A 17111-nucleotide genomic window follows, 5' to 3' on the forward strand; every position below is an offset into this window, starting at 1 on the left:
TTTACTGTAGGTCTACGAAACCCTAAACCACAAATCTCAAACCCTAAATAGTTTGCTTGATACTCAAAAAGTCTATCAAATACCAATTTTTTATAATTTTAAATAGGGCTCCCTTTTAAATATTCATAAAAAGTATGATTGTGTAGACTTCTTTGTAAGTCTACAAGTAGAGAACTTGGTTACACACAATATAAACGAGAGTCAAAGTGACATACAAGTTGTTACACAATAAAACCAGTTGAGAATTTAGTCATACAGATTAAAAACGAGAGTTAAAGTGACATTACAACCGAGTCATACACATTACATAAAGACGACAAGGAGACCTATGAAAATTAAGACCATAACCATAACCGCAACAAAGTAATCAAAGCTACACTTCGATTTATTCTTAGCCAACTCACAGACCATGTTCTCTAGTCTAAGAAGTTTCTGCTCAGTTTCAAAGTCAGCATAGAAGTTCATAGAATCAACCTTCTCGGCTAACTGAAGGGTGTGTCTATCCCTGGCTCTCATCTCCTCCATTACGGCCTCATCCCACCACTTATAAACATGACACTCTCCATCATCTTTATTGCTACATGTGTAGAACCTGCGCCCTGGATCGGTTCTACTATAACACGTAGCTAGCTGAGGTTGGCTCCCACAATAGCAAGTCTGAGGAAAACCGAATTCAACTTCTGGCTGCGGAGGGTACACAAACGCCTGACTGTGCTCGTACTCTAACTGAGCTTGGTCTTCCTGAATCAGAGCTTCTATTTCGTTGGAGTCACTGTCCGAGGCATCACCACCAAACGTTGCAGACTGTGAAGGTTGGCTATAGCTGTAATCAATACCCATCTCTAATAAAACCTGTAATTATAAAATGGCACATTCATTAAAACATAGCAGTAGATTAATTTGTAAAAAGTGACATACAAACCAACCACAGGGTGTAGATTTTGTTCGCCATGTATATAAGTATGTTAGTTTTCAATTATAGATATGATTAATTTGATGGACAGTATGTAACTTATTCACATAGTCTAATCAAAATTCAGTCTAGCAGGAAGTCTACAATTTCATAATGAAGTCTACGCCAGAGGTATACTTCGAAATGAAGTCTACATATCGACAATGAAGTCTACATACCTTAGAGTTGACTGACCGGAAGCAGAGATGGATTAGAGAAGATCCGCCCTTAGAGAAATGGATCTGAGACTGGCCGACACAGATCTGAAACAAAAGAAACTAAAAAATTAGTAAACAAACTAAGAGACTAGTTGTTAAACGCGAGGAGACAGAGAGAGATGAAGTACCGTCCGTGAGACTGACCGGACGAGAAGAACCGTTCGTTGGAAGTCGCCGGCGCAGATCTGGAAAAGAAAAAAGTAAAGGAGGTTTAGAGGAGAGGTTGCTAGCGATGGAGCGGTCGAAGCAGAGAGATAAAGAGATAATTAACTCACTGAGCCGACAGTGGTGGAGACGTGGTGGCCGACGGAGACTACTTTAACCGGCGGAGACGTGGTGGCTAGAGTTCACCGGAAATCGCCATTAGAGAGACAAACGGCGTGGATTAGGGTTTTTTACCCGACAAGCTTGAGAAAGAGTATTTATATGATGGGTAACTTTTCTGGTTAGGTTAGAAAAGGTTTGGTTTACGGTTTACTTCGTTTAGGTTAATTATTTTGGTTAAATCCGGTTAAGTTAAATTTTGTGTGTAGACTTCTTCGTATGTCTACAACGATTTTTGTCTGGTTTTTTAAAAAATATTTAAAATTACCAATTTTTTTTTAATTTTAATTAGACTGAAAAAGACGTCTACAGATTTATAGACTTTACTGTAGGTCTACGAAACCCTAAACCACAAATCTCAAACCCTAAATAGTTTGCTTGATACTCAAAAAGTCTATCAAATATCAAAATTACACAAAATATAAACTCCTAAACATTAATAAACAGATTTAAGTCAATAAAACCAAAAAAAAATAAAATCTAAAGTCTAATTCTAAAAATCTACCACTAAAAGACATATCATGTTATAACATTTTGTTTCTAAACTATGAACAATGTTTATATCATAGATACCAATTTAGTATATATTCTTTAAAATTGTTCAGTTATATAAAATTTTAATATATTTACTTCATACTATCCATTATATTGATGATTAGTTAAAATATATCACAATAATTATTTTTAAACAATTTTAAAACAAAATATTAGATAAAATTTTGGTGTAGACTACACATCAAGTCTACAATTTAGACTTCGCTGGAGGTCTAAAAATATGTAGACTTCCTTCTTCTATATGTAGACTTCCAAAAGGATAGAAACGTAAATATCCCTCCGTTTTTTTGTTTGTTCATAAGGACTAAATGGTATTTTCATCTTCCATTTAAGTTGGTTCTGCATTTGACTGAAATTGGGGTACACTAATGCATTTGACTTCAATTTTTAGGTTGTTTTTAGCAATTCTCCCTGAAATTAAATGGATTAACTAAAACTGATATAATTAAAGATTTATTAAATTAGTAAATGATTTTGCAGGAAAAATGTAATTATATTTTTAGTTTATTTACTATTTTTCTATAAAATTTTGATGTGGTATGCTTGGTTTATGAAAGCTTTATATATTTTTATACTAATGTCTGTAATTTTGGAAAAAGATTATTGAAAAACATAATTTAAAAAAGTTGGACTTAGGCAGTGTAAAATGTTAGACCGGCACTGCATAGAGTAAACTGTAATTATAAGATTACATTTCTTTTAAAAAATACTACTTTTATTCATTTTTTAAAATACTACTTTTAATTATAAGATTACATGATTCAAGACGGAAAATAAACACATAATAAAACATTGCATTCCATGATGAAAATAAAAGACAAAGGCACATGACCATAATCACCACTCCCATACGAGGAAACCACAAGCTTTGAATATGTTCACTACTAAAAAACGCCCATTTCTCTCTATCATCCCAAAGAAATGAAGAGAGTGGCCTTTTTCTTACACATCCCAAAGTAAAGCTGGTTTTCCTCGAATATTTAAAAACTTAAAGGGGGGTAAAAACTCATTAACCATAACGTTTTTGTTCTTGTTTCTCCCCACTTAAACGAGTATAATTAGTTAGAAGGCTCCTCTGGCGACTCAGCCGGAGGCGGAGGCAGAAAGGTGGCGGAGGTGAGCGGCTCGTGAACCACTGAGTTAGAGGAGACAGATATCGGATTACCCTCAAGCTGCAACATTATACTTCCCAATATCTCTGCCATTGTTTTCTTAAACTCCTCTTCCTTCACCACCTTTCCATCATCTCCCTTCACCATCTTCAGTGCTTCCGTTATCATATCATCCATCTTCAAACAAAAACACACACAAAAATATTTAACTAATCAATGTCATTGAAACTTAAATCGCCCAAGACTTAACATCTTTTTTGCGTTTATAATAAAAGAAAAGCTGATAAAAACATGCACTACCGGTTGTAGTTTCATTTTAAAAGTAACAGAAACACATTCCATTACTAAGCACATAACATGCAGACATGAACCTTACACGCAAACGAGAAAAAAAAAATTAAAGCGGATATTATTTACCTGGGACACTGCACCTATTGGTGGTAAAGTCGCAGATGGTGCAACAGTATCTAGCACAGCTCGTAGATACTCTTTAGACACCTTACCATGACGGTCTTTTGGAATGATCTCCAACCCAACGTTTAATGCCTACGACCAAAACAAATCTTCTCGTTATCATCATTTCAAATCTTCTCTTCTTATTATTATACCTAAGCTTTGCTTAACACATGTATACATGTATGAAAGTTTACCTTGTCGAACTCGAACTTATTGGACAGGAGCCTTCTGATGCCGCTCCCATCGAATGTGTTTTCGCTGTGGGCGACGATCACGGGCTGTTCATTGAGACGTTGAGCTACTCTCTCCACGACTCTCTTGAATGCTTCCAAGAATCTCTCCTGTGACACTCTCTTCTCTCTCTTATCTTCTTCATCAAGACAAGAGTCAACGATCGGTTCTACAATGTTGCTCATTACCTGAAACAATAGCTTATGGTCACCGCTCTCAACAAAACATCAAAAACAAACTTATTTTATATTAATTTGGGATTTAACGTACATCAAATATTTTTATGCTAAATATACGTTGCAAATTCAAAAAGATATGAAAATAATAATAACTTAAACCACAGTTAATTCAACGGAGGAGTAATAAGGATTGCACGTTCATATATGCATATATATATAAATTAGGATTGGTGAAGAAGAAATCAAAATATAATAAAGTAAGTACCCATGGATCGTTAGAAGGAGGCATTCCATGATCAACAGAAAGCGACTGGAGAGCTTTCACGATGCAATCACTGAGTGATGCTTCCTCGCAGCCGGAGACCGCTGAGAAGTAGACGGAGACGATCTCGGCTTCGTATCCAGGGCTGTGGATGAACTCCGACAGATCCTCACCGTCCATCCTGAGGATGACGATGGGGTCGCGTTTTAGACCAGCAGCCATGCCCAACAAAATATCTGACAACACTTCTTTGAACTCTGTCTTGCTCACTTTCTCTTGACTTCCATGAGTGAATTCGTTTAGGACCTGTGATAGTTTATTTATAATGTTACAAAATTATGAAAATAAATGTACGGACGAGACACACAGGAGTTAATGGTTTGATCTCGCTGTCTAATTCTTTTAATACACCAAAAAAATCACAAAACCTAACAAAAAACAATTGGATATTGATCTATATCCAATGAGAGAAAGATTCGTATTTGGATTTTTACTCCTCCTTGGATATGTTTTTCAATAAGCGAATCTTAGTGAATGACTACGGACTACACAATTCTGTATTTATTCAAGGTCCTCTTTGGCCTAATCGATTAATCAACGTGATTCATGCGAAACACGAGGTAGGTTTACCATATTTAATGTAGGTTCAAGATTCCATGTCGGTAAATAGAAGTTATCTTTTTTGGTTTTGGTTCACACCAAACCAAAGATTTGTAGTCTTTACAGAACTGTTTTCTTCCCTGTATGTGTTTATTGAATTATTTGGAAAAAAGGGAAAGTTGCTATAAATTAAATTAGGGTTTTCGCTATTAAAAAGCACAAAGTGGGATACTGTTATTTGAAATTTTACTAAATGTCAGTCGAAAAGATGGGTGCACAGACGAAAGCTTCTATATGACGCATAAAACACGCAATAGATGATAACATCCAGTTGATCCGTGTAATAGGGTTTAATACAGTAGTTAAGAATAAGTAGGTGAAGGATTCATAAAGCGATGTTCCAAGCATGAGACGGCAGCGAGGAGAGCGACACGAGGGGCTGACTTGAGATATGATCTAGGATAAGGTCACCGACCAGAGTTATTTACCATTATTAAAACATCTGGTTTTATTTTTTTTTTTCGCCTATCACTCTTAGCGCACAAAGAAAATAAAATGTAACCACCAACCCCCTCACCCACACACACACACATATATCAACAAGATAGCTTAAACAACTATAGTAAAATTCTGAGATTCCATTTAATCTCTGTCAGTAATATAATAGTCTGCATAATAAGTGTGACCATTCCAAGACAATAAAGAAAACTATATGGCTATAAGATGTAACATTTAAGTAGTAAGCGGCCCAAAAAAAAAAAACAGTTTAGTACTATAAAAATATAAGATAATCAGCAAATTAGCCGGACCATATGTCACGAATATTAAAACTTTATAAACAAAGAAACTAGAAATGGTTTTAATGAAATTCATATACTTGTCAAAAAAAAAGTTCACCTCTGAGTAGATGTGATCGGAATCAGGGGAAGTGCCCTGAGCAGGCAAACCAAGGGCAGCGCCGATATCAGCAACGGCAGGCTGTAGCTCTGTCACGGAGAGCTTACCATCTTCATCTTGATCTAACTGCTGAAACTTTTGTTCCACAAACTTGTCGAACACTTTTTCGTTTTCGACCAGCTCGACTATGTCCGACCCATCAAGTACCTGTTGCTGTTGTTGCTGGTGGTTGTTGCTTCTCATGTCCATTTATGGATTCCTTTTTTCACCTTTTTCTTTTCTATTATTTTAACGTGAGAGTCTTGTGAGAGATCTCGTGAGGAAAGCACGAGAAAGAAAGAGAGAAAATTGACACGAAAAGAAAAACTCCTTTTCTTTTTCTTTAACCCCAAGTGTGCTGTGTTCTGCTCTGGCTCGGACTTGCCTGTTCTTTATATGCGGAAGATACTACTACTTGTTAATTGATAAATCTAATACATAATTTTTTAAAAATCTTGCTATTTATGACTTGTTTTTATATAATGTGTGGTCACTTTATATTGTGGATTCGTCGTCACCACCAAACATATATTAACCATACATCCCTAGCTAGACTATATATAACTTTGAAAGCGTTTGGGCAATTTTCTCCCACCTAGTATTAACATTTTATTAAAGGCTAACTAATATCCATTGAACTCCTGTTAGCATTTGTCCTTTTTTGCAACCTGATGTATTTATCTAAACTATTAAGACTGAAGTACAAATAATATTTAGCCCTGACTTTTCCACAAAAATTACAACTGATTGCCACTGGTATTAATAATACAAATGCACTAATATTCAGATGAAGCTTTCACGGCATATGACAAAAAAATTGGACAAGCCCACTAATATTTATTTGACCCAGATGACGTGAATTTATATCTCTTTAACCATAAAATATATTTCCTTTTTCATATCACCACTATCCTAATATCTGCAAGAAATAGTTGAAATAATTAGTAAAACGAAAGGTTAATTTAAGTGCCAAAATCTAATTCAGTTAACATTATAAACCAGAACTAATACATAAATTTAGAAATGTAAATTGTTAACATCACTAAACCGGAGTATATATATTACATGAATTACATACAATTTTAAAACCATTCGGTTTAGCATATATTAGTTGTGAATAAATAAGATTCGATTTAGTCAAAAAAAAAAAGATTCGAAATTTTTATTAATTCAGTATTTTCAAACAGAAAATCTTTCTTGCGATTTAGTTGGACATAGCATTAAAACAGAGTATCAATTGAATCGGAAATATTCCTAAAATCATTGACTATCTTACTAACATTAACATAACAAACACCTAAACTCAAGCTATCACATTAGTTACAAAATATATAGACTTGCTAATCACAGTTTACTATGATAGACCCAATGCAACATCTTTAGCAGATTCCTTACTTTAAATACTTACCATTACGTGATACAAAAATCGTAATGTAAAGATCTTTACTTGAACAAAAAAAAAATCTTTACTAAATATTCGTAACATTTAGTATAATCCTATTTTACAACTTGCGAATCAATCTTTCAAATAATCATATTATTAAAGTTCAAGTACACAATGGGTTTATTTGAAAACAAATATACTTGAATAAATGAGATATGTTTAGAAACATGGATATTAGAATAAATAAGATATGTATATTTTCTTTTATTTACACATTTACCCATTGTATTTTTAATAAATTAATAACAAATGAGAATTGTTTAGAAACATGAATAACATATTTAATACTTCTTTTTATTTAAATATTTAGCCATAGTTTTTACAATAAATTAAACAACCTTCTTTCTATATCTCTTTTTGTTTACAATTCTATCACTATATTTACAATTCTTTTTATTTACAATTCTTTATGGTAAAAATAAAAATACAAACTGAAATATAAATAGTATATAATATAAAACAATCTTTTAAAACAACTATTATTACCTTATTTAGTTTTAGTCAATATAAAATTTTAAGAGTTCAATTTTCAAAAAATTAATATCATAAAATTAATAATAATTCATAAAAAACTATTGCAAAAAATTAAAAATTTGAAACATGGATAAAAGTATATCAGTTTTAAAATATACAAAATGGACTAATCTAATTACCTAAAAACATTGTTTTGTCTAAAATAATCATAAAATAAAATTTAAATTTTATATACATATTCCAAATCAAAATAATAATTTAAAGTTGATTTATATCAAAAATTGATTTAAAATATGCATATATTCAAAATTTTATTTTTACTAAAATATTTTCCAATAACCATTTTAAAAAAATGATTTCAATATATATAAGAAAATTACAACAAAAAAAAATAATTTCATATACCAACTTAAATTATGGTTTTTTATATTTCACATTAAACTTTAAGAATTTAATATATGTGATTATTTATAAGATGGTACATATAAAATACTATTAATTATATGATTATTTATATGATGGACCAATACAATTAATTATATGATGACATATATATGATACATAATAGTGACTAGGGCTGAGCGTTCAGGTATCCATTCCGGTTCGTGTCGGATCTGTTTGAGTTTCGGGTTTCCGGGGTCAAAAATTTCAGCCCTATTCATATATTTCTAAGTGTCAGTTCGAATTATGACTAGAGCTAGGCGTTCAGGTATCCATTCGGATTCGTTTTGGATCTGTTTGGGTTTTGGGTTTCCGAGGTCAAAGATTTCAGCCCCATTCAGATATTTCTAAGTTTCAGTTCAAATATATTCGGATCTTTGCGGGTTCAGTTCAGGTTCGGATAACCCATTTAAATTATCTTTTAAAATTCATTGTATATTTTGAATTTCTTGAAATCTATAAAAAATAATATATTTTATATAAATCTGAATAACATATGTCAGAATACCTAAACTTAATACATAAACTGGTTTCGAATAAATTTTGGGATCAAAAATCAATAATTATTTTAAATATTTTTGGTGTTTTGAGTGTACTTCCACTATGTTATATTTTTATATTTGACTATTTTTATATATTTTAAAGTATTTAAAACAACCTAAAAGTATCATATATATTCTGGATGTTTTTATATACAATAAAACTAAAAATAATTAATATGTATATAAGTATATAAATATTTTTCGGATACATTTTGATATCCAAAATACTTCGGTTCGAATTGGTTACAGTTTCAATGGTCTAAACATCAAAATTTTGAATAATTTGGATATTTAATCAACTTTGGTTTGGGTTTGGTATTACTCTTTTGGATCTTGATCGGTTTGGTTTTTCAGATTTGAATTTTTAATCGAGTTTTGATATTGATATGAAAAATAAATAGTAATATATTTTTGAAATATACACCCGCACAGGCGTGCGGGTCAAAATCTAGTTCTTATGATTAAAGTGAGAATATAGACGAAATATGTCTATACACAACATCCTTGCATATATAATACATTAGTTTGGATGAATGAAAATTTAATTACCCATGAGGCATGTTAGGTTCGCAATTTGACTTCAGTAACCGACAAGAAAATCATAAAGAACACGATGTTTAGTCATAATGCTTGTGTCTTTTTAATCAATAGTCGGTTCCTTTTTATTAGCTTTTTTCAAACTAATATTTGGCTATATGAATTTTTATTTTATTTAGAGGACTTGCAATTTAATTATATTAGCTGACAAAAATGTGATATCTTCTCAACAATAGGTCAAAAGTTCATTAAAATACCCGATCGTGACGTATTGTACATAGTGACCGACGAACTACGCAAACCCCGTAAAGCAGAAGTGGAACATCAAACAATCACGACCACCTAATCTACTATGTGGTCCGTATCATACGGGGCAATAACATTTGTGTGAATGCATGCCGGCCTATTATCATATTATTATTGGGATTAAAAATGTTATCAGTAACCAGGTCGTGATATAAGTTATAGTATACATTTCACATAAATGGTTGAATAGAAGAGTACCCTTTCCCTACTGATGAACTACTGTAAATTCAACACGTGGCACAAATCTGACGGATCTAAGTATTCTGACAAGAGTCCCTCAGCCTTTAGATCTGTGATGACGTGGCTTTCGTCCATGAAAAGTCATGGGGACACTTGTTGATAATATATCTTTGTGTTCTTGCATCATTGGTCGGCGTCTCTGTGCTGGCGTGAAACTCCAGGACGGTGCCATTTGGTCACCATCTGGTCAAAGCCGGCTGGCTATAGTTCACCTATCTATGGGTTAGGCGGTCCATTTACATGTAAACAGACTATTCATCATAAGCCTAAACATTGTCATTATCTTTGATTTCACGAAACATATAGAAACATAATATAACCTTTTGTAAGATAAATGTAAATTTCTAATCAATTTGCCTTTGATTCTTCGACTAGATGTAGATGTAGATGTAGATGTAGATGTAGATGTAGACCTAATAGTTAGAAGTTGGGGAGAGTTGTTACGATACACTTTTTTGGATGTATGATAGATTCGTAGTAATCTTAACAAAAAAGCAAAGGTAAAAAAAGAAAATCCCTAACATCTTCCTTTTTGGCACGAACTACAAAAAGCGACTATGGTCATCTTTCAGAAAAGGAGAGGAAATAAGATTTTAAAGATAGCAAATTCTAGAAGTTGGTCACGCTTCAATAGATATCACTAGATAAATTACGTATTAAATTCCAACTATTCTGACATGGGATTTCAAAAGTTTAAGGGATAAATTAAAATTGTATGTTACTTCACAATGAATGAATCTAAGAACAATTTTAACCTCGGGGAAATTCAAGAGAAATGAACGCTACTCAGTCTGTGCCGCAAAAGAGAGAAACATCCTGTTTATTAAAGTCAGAAACGGCACGATGTGCAGCTACGCCACACACACAGTATTGCTGTAACAGAGAGAATTGTCTCTCACTTTACTGACATCTCATTCTCAACAATTTGCAGGATAATCTATTGGGCTTATATGAAGGCCCATCTCACAAAATAAGCCCAACAGTCTCTTTGATACAAACCTCACATCACATGGCCGTTAGGGTTAAGCCAGAAGGCTTCTGTCATATGTGTAATGGCCCACTTCATAGACTATCTACCATTCCCAAAGATATGTTAGATGTATGTGTGTCAATATCATGCACAATCTCATGTGAAGTGTGCTTGAAGTTGTTAGTCTTCTAGCGCACCGTGAACGATCTTCAGGTACAATCCATGTTCAACTCTCAGTTTTAGCAGCTGCGAGACAGAATCATGTGAGCTCTTCTTCAGCATGTCCCAGTCCACTCTTGTCCTGAAGATAATTTCATCACTATCACTTCCCAGCTTCATCAAATCCTATTCACAAGTATGTTACTCACAACCCCGTCTCTATTTCTTGTTGAAAGAGTAGTTTCACAAAAAGGAAAATGAATGCAAGTAAATTGCATTCTTCTTGTTCGTTCTGATAATGTTACTTCATGAACTATTTCCCTTTCAACATTATAGTTCAGGGAACTTCGACAACATGTAATTTTTGTTTATTTGTCGACAAAGTCAATACCATACAATATATTTTTCTGCATGACACTTACACAAGCAACTAAATTCGACAAACAATCCTATAATTCTATGAATAACTGTCGCATTTTCATAACAGCCTAGCTTACAACAAATCAAAATAAATTAACATAATCAAAGGTCAACGCATAATGGCGTGTTATACCCCTTCAAACAATCTAGACAAATGATGTAACAGAAAATGATCCAAATAATGCCTCTTCTTTTTCCTCTGATGATGTCAGTATTAATCTTAATCCAAATCCGATGCCTCACCGTTCAGTCACAACCGGTGCCGTTAAAACAAATCTGCTCAAACATCACAGGCAACTTCACCGTTAACACCCCTTACGCCGTCAACCTCGACCGTCTCATATATTCCTCTCTATCATCTCTCCTGCAGAACGGCAACGGATTCTACAACATCTCACTCGGAGACTCAGATGGAAAAGTCAACTCAATCTTACATTGTAGAGGCGATGTCAAACCTGAAGACTGCACCAACTGTCTCGCAATGGCTGGAAAAAGACTTGTCACATTGTGTCCGGTTCAGAAAGAGGCGGTTATCTGGTACGACAAATGTACGGTTAGGTACTCAAACCGGACGCTTTTCAACAGACTTGAGATTTATCCTCAAACAAGCATATCCGGGACAAGAAACTTCACGGGAGATCGCGAGGGTTGGGAGAAATCATTAAGGGGTTTACTGGAAGGGCTTAAAGACAGAGCATCGGTGATTGGTCGGAGAATGAAGAACTTTGTGGTCGGAGAAACGAGCGGGCCGTCGTTTCAGACATTGTACGGTATGGTCCAGTGCACGCCGGATATATCGGAACAGGATTGCTCGTATTGTTTATCACAGGGTATTGCAAAGATTCCTAGCTGTTGTGATATGAAAATGGGTAGTTATGTCTTGTCTCCAAGCTGTATGGTGGCTTATGCTCCATGGAGATTCTATGATCCAGTGGACACCACTAATGAGCCAAGCTCAGGGCCTGCTAAGCCGCCAACTGGGAATGAGACGAGAAGTGTCCCACAAGGTATGTCACTTGTTATGAATTCGAGCTCTAGGGTTTAAAGTCAGACTGTTGAGCATGTAAACAGGAGATATGATTTAACCAATCTGTTTTTATTTCTCTGTTCAGGGGACCAAAACAGAAGTGTACCTAAAGCTTTGATCTTTGCGGCTGTTTCAGCTGCTGTTGTTGTCTTATTTATCATATTATTAATCGTTTTCCTAAGGTCTAGGAAGAATAAAACTAATAGGAGGACAACTAACGAAGAACGAAACCTTGAAGGTAAAGCTAAGAATAGAAGATAGTATTTTTGTGCTCTGTTTACTCTGTTCTGACTTGTTTCCTCTGTTTCTTTCAAATTTTACTGTGAATGTTTGCCTTCTTCCTAACCTGGAGTTTTTTTTTCCTGACATATGCATATGAAGACATTAGCGCAGATTCATTGAGATTTGATTTCACTTTGTTACAAAAAGCCACAAGTCAATTTTCACTAGAAAATAAACTCGGAGAAGGTGGATTTGGCGCAGTTTATAAGGTGTTTTAAGAAGAAGAAACTATTACCATATAGATTTTACTAAAGCTAGCAATCATATCATCATATCCTTTTTAAATTAAAAAATTTGTTATGATCATTAGGGCGTGCTATCTGATGGACAAGAAATAGCAGTGAAAAGGTTGTCGCAAAATGCACAACAAGGTGAAATCGAATTCAAGAATGAGTTCTTATTGGTGGCAAAGCTTCAACATCGTAACCTCGTCAAGCTCTTAGGTTACTCAATAGATGGAACTGAAAGGCTTCTCGTCTATGAGTACCTCCCACACACCAGTCTAGACAAGTTCATCTTTGGTACCATATTTATTCACTAACACCAATTACTTGGAAGCCACTCTACTGTTATTTTGTTCTGCTTATAATGTACCTCACGTGTTTGAGTATGTTTACAGATCCGATCCATGGTAAGGAACTGGATTGGGAAATTAGATACAAAATCATTGGAGGTGTAGCTAGGGGGCTTCTTTATCTTCATCAAGACTCTCGTCTCCGGATCATTCACCGTGATCTTAAAGCTAGTAACATTCTGTTAGACGAGGAAATGACCCCCAAAATAGCAGACTTCGGACTGGCAAGGCTATTTGATATCAACCACACGACTCAACGCTACACGAATAGGGTCGTAGGGACTTTGTAAGTACAATAATAGAAAGTAACATAAATCTTTTAAACATCATGCTCGATTCTGATTATAAGTCATTTGTTTTCTTAAAACAGTGGATATATGGCTCCAGAGTATGTAATGCACGGACAGTTCTCGTTTAAAACAGATGTTTACAGTTTCGGAGTTTTGGTTCTTGAGATCATCAGTGGTAAGAAAAACAGCTGTTTCAGCGATGAGGACAGCATGGAAGGCCTCCTTACCTTCGTAAGTATTTTTTTATATTATATGGAGAAGAAAATAAATCAAAATTTGATCAAAGATTTTTTGTTTCATTAACATCCTTTGGGTTACTAATAATTTTGGTTCAAGGCATGGAGAAATTGGAAGGAAGGCGTTGCCTTGAATCTTGTGGACAAGATATTGATGACAATGTCAAGTTATTCATCGAATATGATCTTGAGATGCATAAACATTGGTCTTCTTTGTGTCCAAGATAAAGTTTCAGAGAGGCCAAGTATGGCTTCGGTTCTTCTGATGTTAGATGGACATACTCTTGCTCTTTCAGAACCTTCAAGACCTAAGTTTTTCACACACAGTACAATGGTTTCAGATAGTTCTTCTTCTTTAGGAAATAACGCTAAAACTTCAAATTATAATTCCAACACTGAGTTGTACCCTCGGTGATTTTTGTGTGAAAGCTGCAAATTAATATTTGATTAGATATTTGAGTCAGCTCAATTTTAATTGAGGAAAAAGAGTGTTACAAGTCTCTGTTTCACTTTCAAGGAGAGATATCATCTCATCTCTTGAAGAAAACTAATTCCAAAAAAAAAATGTACAAAATCATTGTGAAAATGTTATTTGAGTGAGTCATGATGGATCAGTTGAGGCGAGAAGCAAGATCGATAAAGGTTTCTTCACTGCATGGAATAGTGAGGCCACCCATTGGATGATCATATCCAAATTCTTCCTCTGCCCTTCTTAGGAGATCTTGGAATGAAGGTTGGTTCAAGTACGAGATTGGAACTACAAATCTCTTCATCTTTCTTTCTCCTACGTAAACCGCCATGTAGCCTTTTGGAACTTCAAGATAGCTAGAGGTGGAAGAAGATGAGAACATTTTTGATTGACGGAGAATCTGCTTCGATGATTGTAGCATGCGAGGAACCCTGATCGCCATAGATTGTCTTTGTTTCTTTGTATTTAAAGTCTAATGCTTTACTGCAGAACGTGAGAACTTGCTGAGTTTAGAGGACCCATTGATGAGTATATATAGAGATAAGATCACTATTAGAAGATAACCTTTTACTGGATTAGAGAAATTTCAACTCATAAGATAACACCAACAAGCACATGGCTTTGCCGGACCACTGCATGATACCTAAGGGACCGCTGGTGATCAGATTCATGATTTCTGATGTGAAGACACAAATCAGCATGACCACTTGTTAGTTAGATAGACATTATAGCTAGTCAAATTTTCAAATTCCCGCCACATAAATTTTTGAGGACTTTTTGTGATTTTGGCTTGTATATAACAAAGTCATGTGGTCCTGTCCTTTTGATATCATTATGAGTTAAGACTTGATCAGTGATAGAGACTTATGGTTCTTTAGATACACAATTTCTAGTCCCTACATAATCTATAGAGAGATTTGGCATGTGACATCCTTGAGACAAATACGCCCCCAATGAAGTCATCATTAGCCGCTAACTTCTTCTCAGACACCATTTATTGATTTATTCTTGGTTTAGTATCTTGTATCCAAAGCCATGTGCTTTGTAATGAGAAAACCCTCTTTTTAAAAAAACAATAATAATATCTGATAATTTCTTGAGAAATTACCTATAATAACATACATTTTTGTGTAATAACTAGAATAACATACAAAAATCAGGAAAGAAAGAAAAGGTAATATAAAGTCCAAAATGCCCTATCGATTAGTTAGATAAATTAAATTAATGTTGCTCAAAAAGAGATAAATTTAATTAAAAGTTAAAAATACACATTTTAAACGAAGATGAAGAAAAAATGGAATGTGGTGAATATTATTCTCATGAATGGAAATTCTTGATGATTGCACCGAATGCAACAAAATAGTATTTAAATCTGTCACTAGAATCTACTACATGTGAGTGAATGTTCTAAAATTTGTGGCGAACAAGTCTACCACAACATATGACACATATTAATATAGTCTATAACTTATATTAAAGTTTGCTATCACGTAAAAGTTAGTTTTGTAATTAATAAGTTTGCAATGAAACATACTTATCCAGAAAGTTTGTTGTTTATGAACGAAGAAAACATAAGTCTGCCATCTCATGAAAATGAAAATCTGCCCAATTATAAAAGGTCTACGGACAAAAATCTGTATGCTATTATGAAAGTCTATTACATATTACAAACCTGTCATCATACGAAGAAAACCTCCCATAAAAGTTTGGCAATAGAAAATAAATCTGCTAAGGTAATTAAATCTGTCATCACGTGAGATAGACTTATTGCCGAAAGTCTACAACGATTTAAAGTTTGCCATGATAAGTCTGCGTAAAGAAATAAGTCTGTTAAATACCAGTAAATCTGTCGTCAAGTGTGGCAAATTTTTAATAGTAGACTTATTTTCATATTTCGAAAATAATTGTATTTTTTTTTACTTTGGTAAAAAAAAAAATTTGTAAATAGTTTTTTTGTTAATAAAGAAGATAAAGATATTTTGGGCACAAAAAATAATCTAGTAATTAAAAAAAAATGTATGTTATTCTAGTAATAATAACAAGATTTGATGTTATTTTAGTAATCTTCCCTAATTTCTTTCGTATATTCTTTTTTTCTTTCTCTTTCGTATATTCGTTTATATAATAACAGATAACCCTACCGATACACAAACTAAAAACAATTCTAAATTCTAAAAAATCTCAAAGCACTTTGCAGAATCAAGAAATCCTTTTAGCTTAGAACTCATTAAGCTTCAAGAAAACATAACCAACAAAATGGCTTTTCTGAGAAGTTTCTTGGGTGGTAAACAAGCAATGCGGAGGAAATCATCATCGACACAAAGAGGATTCATGGCTGTTTACGTTGGAGAGAATGATGAGACGAAGAAGAGATATGTTGTGCCGGTTTCATATTTGAACCAGCATTTGTTTCAAGAACTGCTGAGTAAATCGGAGGAAGAGTTTGGGTTTGATCATCCTATGGGTGGCTTAAACATACTGTGCCATGAATCTTTGTTCCTCACCCTCACTCTCAGATTCAATGAATTTCAACGACATTCCATTTTTATGATATTGTTATTTGAAGATATATATATATACAATGTAGAGCATAGGAATTTGTTGATACTTTCCCCAGGAAATAGTTGAAATTGTTTCAGTGAGAGGAATATTCAATCATACATGATTATAAAATCAATACATTAATACATTTGTCTTTGGACAGCAAATATTTCAGTTTCATTCAGATTAATCATAACAAATGGCAGTGTGTGCTTTGCCTATAACCATAGTCTTATTTTTTTGTCAACTATAACCATAGTCTTTTGTAGTACTAGTTTCCCATTACTTAAAATTTTGTAGAGGACAAATATTTCAGTTTCATTCAGATTAATCT

At 33.8% G+C, this 17111-nt stretch overlaps 4 protein-coding genes across 4 annotated transcripts; 2 read left to right on the forward strand and 2 right to left on the reverse strand.

Annotated features, from left to right (window-relative positions):
- Positions 1 to 2716: 2716 nt before the first annotated feature.
- On the reverse strand, positions 2717 to 6209 carry LOC130504656 (uncharacterized). The gene is made up of 5 exons (XM_056999271.1): positions 5787 to 6209; positions 4293 to 4595; positions 3812 to 4036; positions 3579 to 3707; positions 2717 to 3338 (listed from the first exon to the last, which is right to left on the reverse strand). Exons 1-5 carry the CDS (start codon positions 6033 to 6035, stop codon positions 3108 to 3110), a joined length of 1137 nt encoding a protein of 378 aa, XP_056855251.1. The 5' UTR covers positions 6036 to 6209; the 3' UTR covers positions 2717 to 3107.
- A 5330-nt stretch (positions 6210 to 11539) lies between these two features.
- Positions 11540 to 14276, forward strand: LOC130504659 (cysteine-rich receptor-like protein kinase 26). The gene is made up of 7 exons (XM_056999274.1): positions 11540 to 12365; positions 12471 to 12623; positions 12767 to 12876; positions 12978 to 13188; positions 13287 to 13527; positions 13612 to 13762; positions 13868 to 14276. Exons 1-7 carry the CDS (start codon positions 11540 to 11542, stop codon positions 14180 to 14182), a joined length of 2007 nt encoding a protein of 668 aa, XP_056855254.1. The 3' UTR covers positions 14183 to 14276.
- On the reverse strand, positions 14183 to 14752 carry LOC130504658 (auxin-induced protein X15-like). Its single transcript, XM_056999273.1, has one exon. The coding sequence runs from the start codon at positions 14676 to 14678 to the stop codon at positions 14379 to 14381; it is 300 nt and encodes a 99-aa protein (XP_056855253.1). The 5' UTR covers positions 14679 to 14752; the 3' UTR covers positions 14183 to 14378.
- A 1619-nt stretch (positions 14753 to 16371) lies between these two features.
- On the forward strand, positions 16372 to 16889 carry LOC130504657 (auxin-responsive protein SAUR15-like). The gene has a single exon (XM_056999272.1). It carries the CDS (start codon positions 16493 to 16495, stop codon positions 16862 to 16864), a length of 372 nt encoding a protein of 123 aa, XP_056855252.1. The 5' UTR covers positions 16372 to 16492; the 3' UTR covers positions 16865 to 16889.
- Positions 16890 to 17111: the final 222 nt, after the last annotated feature.

This window comes from Raphanus sativus, unplaced genomic scaffold, assembly GCF_000801105.2.
Source record: "Raphanus sativus cultivar WK10039 unplaced genomic scaffold, ASM80110v3 Scaffold1720, whole genome shotgun sequence".
NCBI classification, from domain to species: domain Eukaryota; kingdom Viridiplantae; phylum Streptophyta; class Magnoliopsida; order Brassicales; family Brassicaceae; genus Raphanus; species Raphanus sativus.

What these genes read in the sequence shown, in the direction of transcription:
- LOC130504656 (XM_056999271.1), bottom strand. Translation starts at nt 6,035, where the DNA reads ATGGACATGAGAAGCAACAACCACCAGCAACAACAGCAACAGGTACTT. An exon ending in CCGATCACATCTACTCAGAG is followed by an intron (nt 4,596 to 5,786) that starts GTGAACTTTTTT and finishes AAACTATCACAG; the next exon opens with GTCCTAAACGAATTCACTCA. An exon ending in ATAAGTTCGAGTTCGACAAG is followed by an intron (nt 3,708 to 3,811) that starts GTAAACTTTCAT and finishes TTTTGGTCGTAG; the next exon opens with GCATTAAACGTTGGGTTGGA.
- LOC130504659 (XM_056999274.1), top strand. Translation starts at nt 11,540, where the DNA reads ATGCCTCTTCTTTTTCCTCTGATGATGTCAGTATTAATCTTAATCCAA. An exon ending in CGAAGAACGAAACCTTGAAG is followed by an intron (nt 12,624 to 12,766) that starts GTAAAGCTAAGA and finishes ATGCATATGAAG; the next exon opens with ACATTAGCGCAGATTCATTG. An exon ending in TGGAAGGCCTCCTTACCTTC is followed by an intron (nt 13,763 to 13,867) that starts GTAAGTATTTTT and finishes TTTTGGTTCAAG; the next exon opens with GCATGGAGAAATTGGAAGGA.
- LOC130504658 (XM_056999273.1), bottom strand. Translation starts at nt 14,678, where the DNA reads ATGGCGATCAGGGTTCCTCGCATGCTACAATCATCGAAGCAGATTCTC.
- LOC130504657 (XM_056999272.1), top strand. Translation starts at nt 16,493, where the DNA reads ATGGCTTTTCTGAGAAGTTTCTTGGGTGGTAAACAAGCAATGCGGAGG.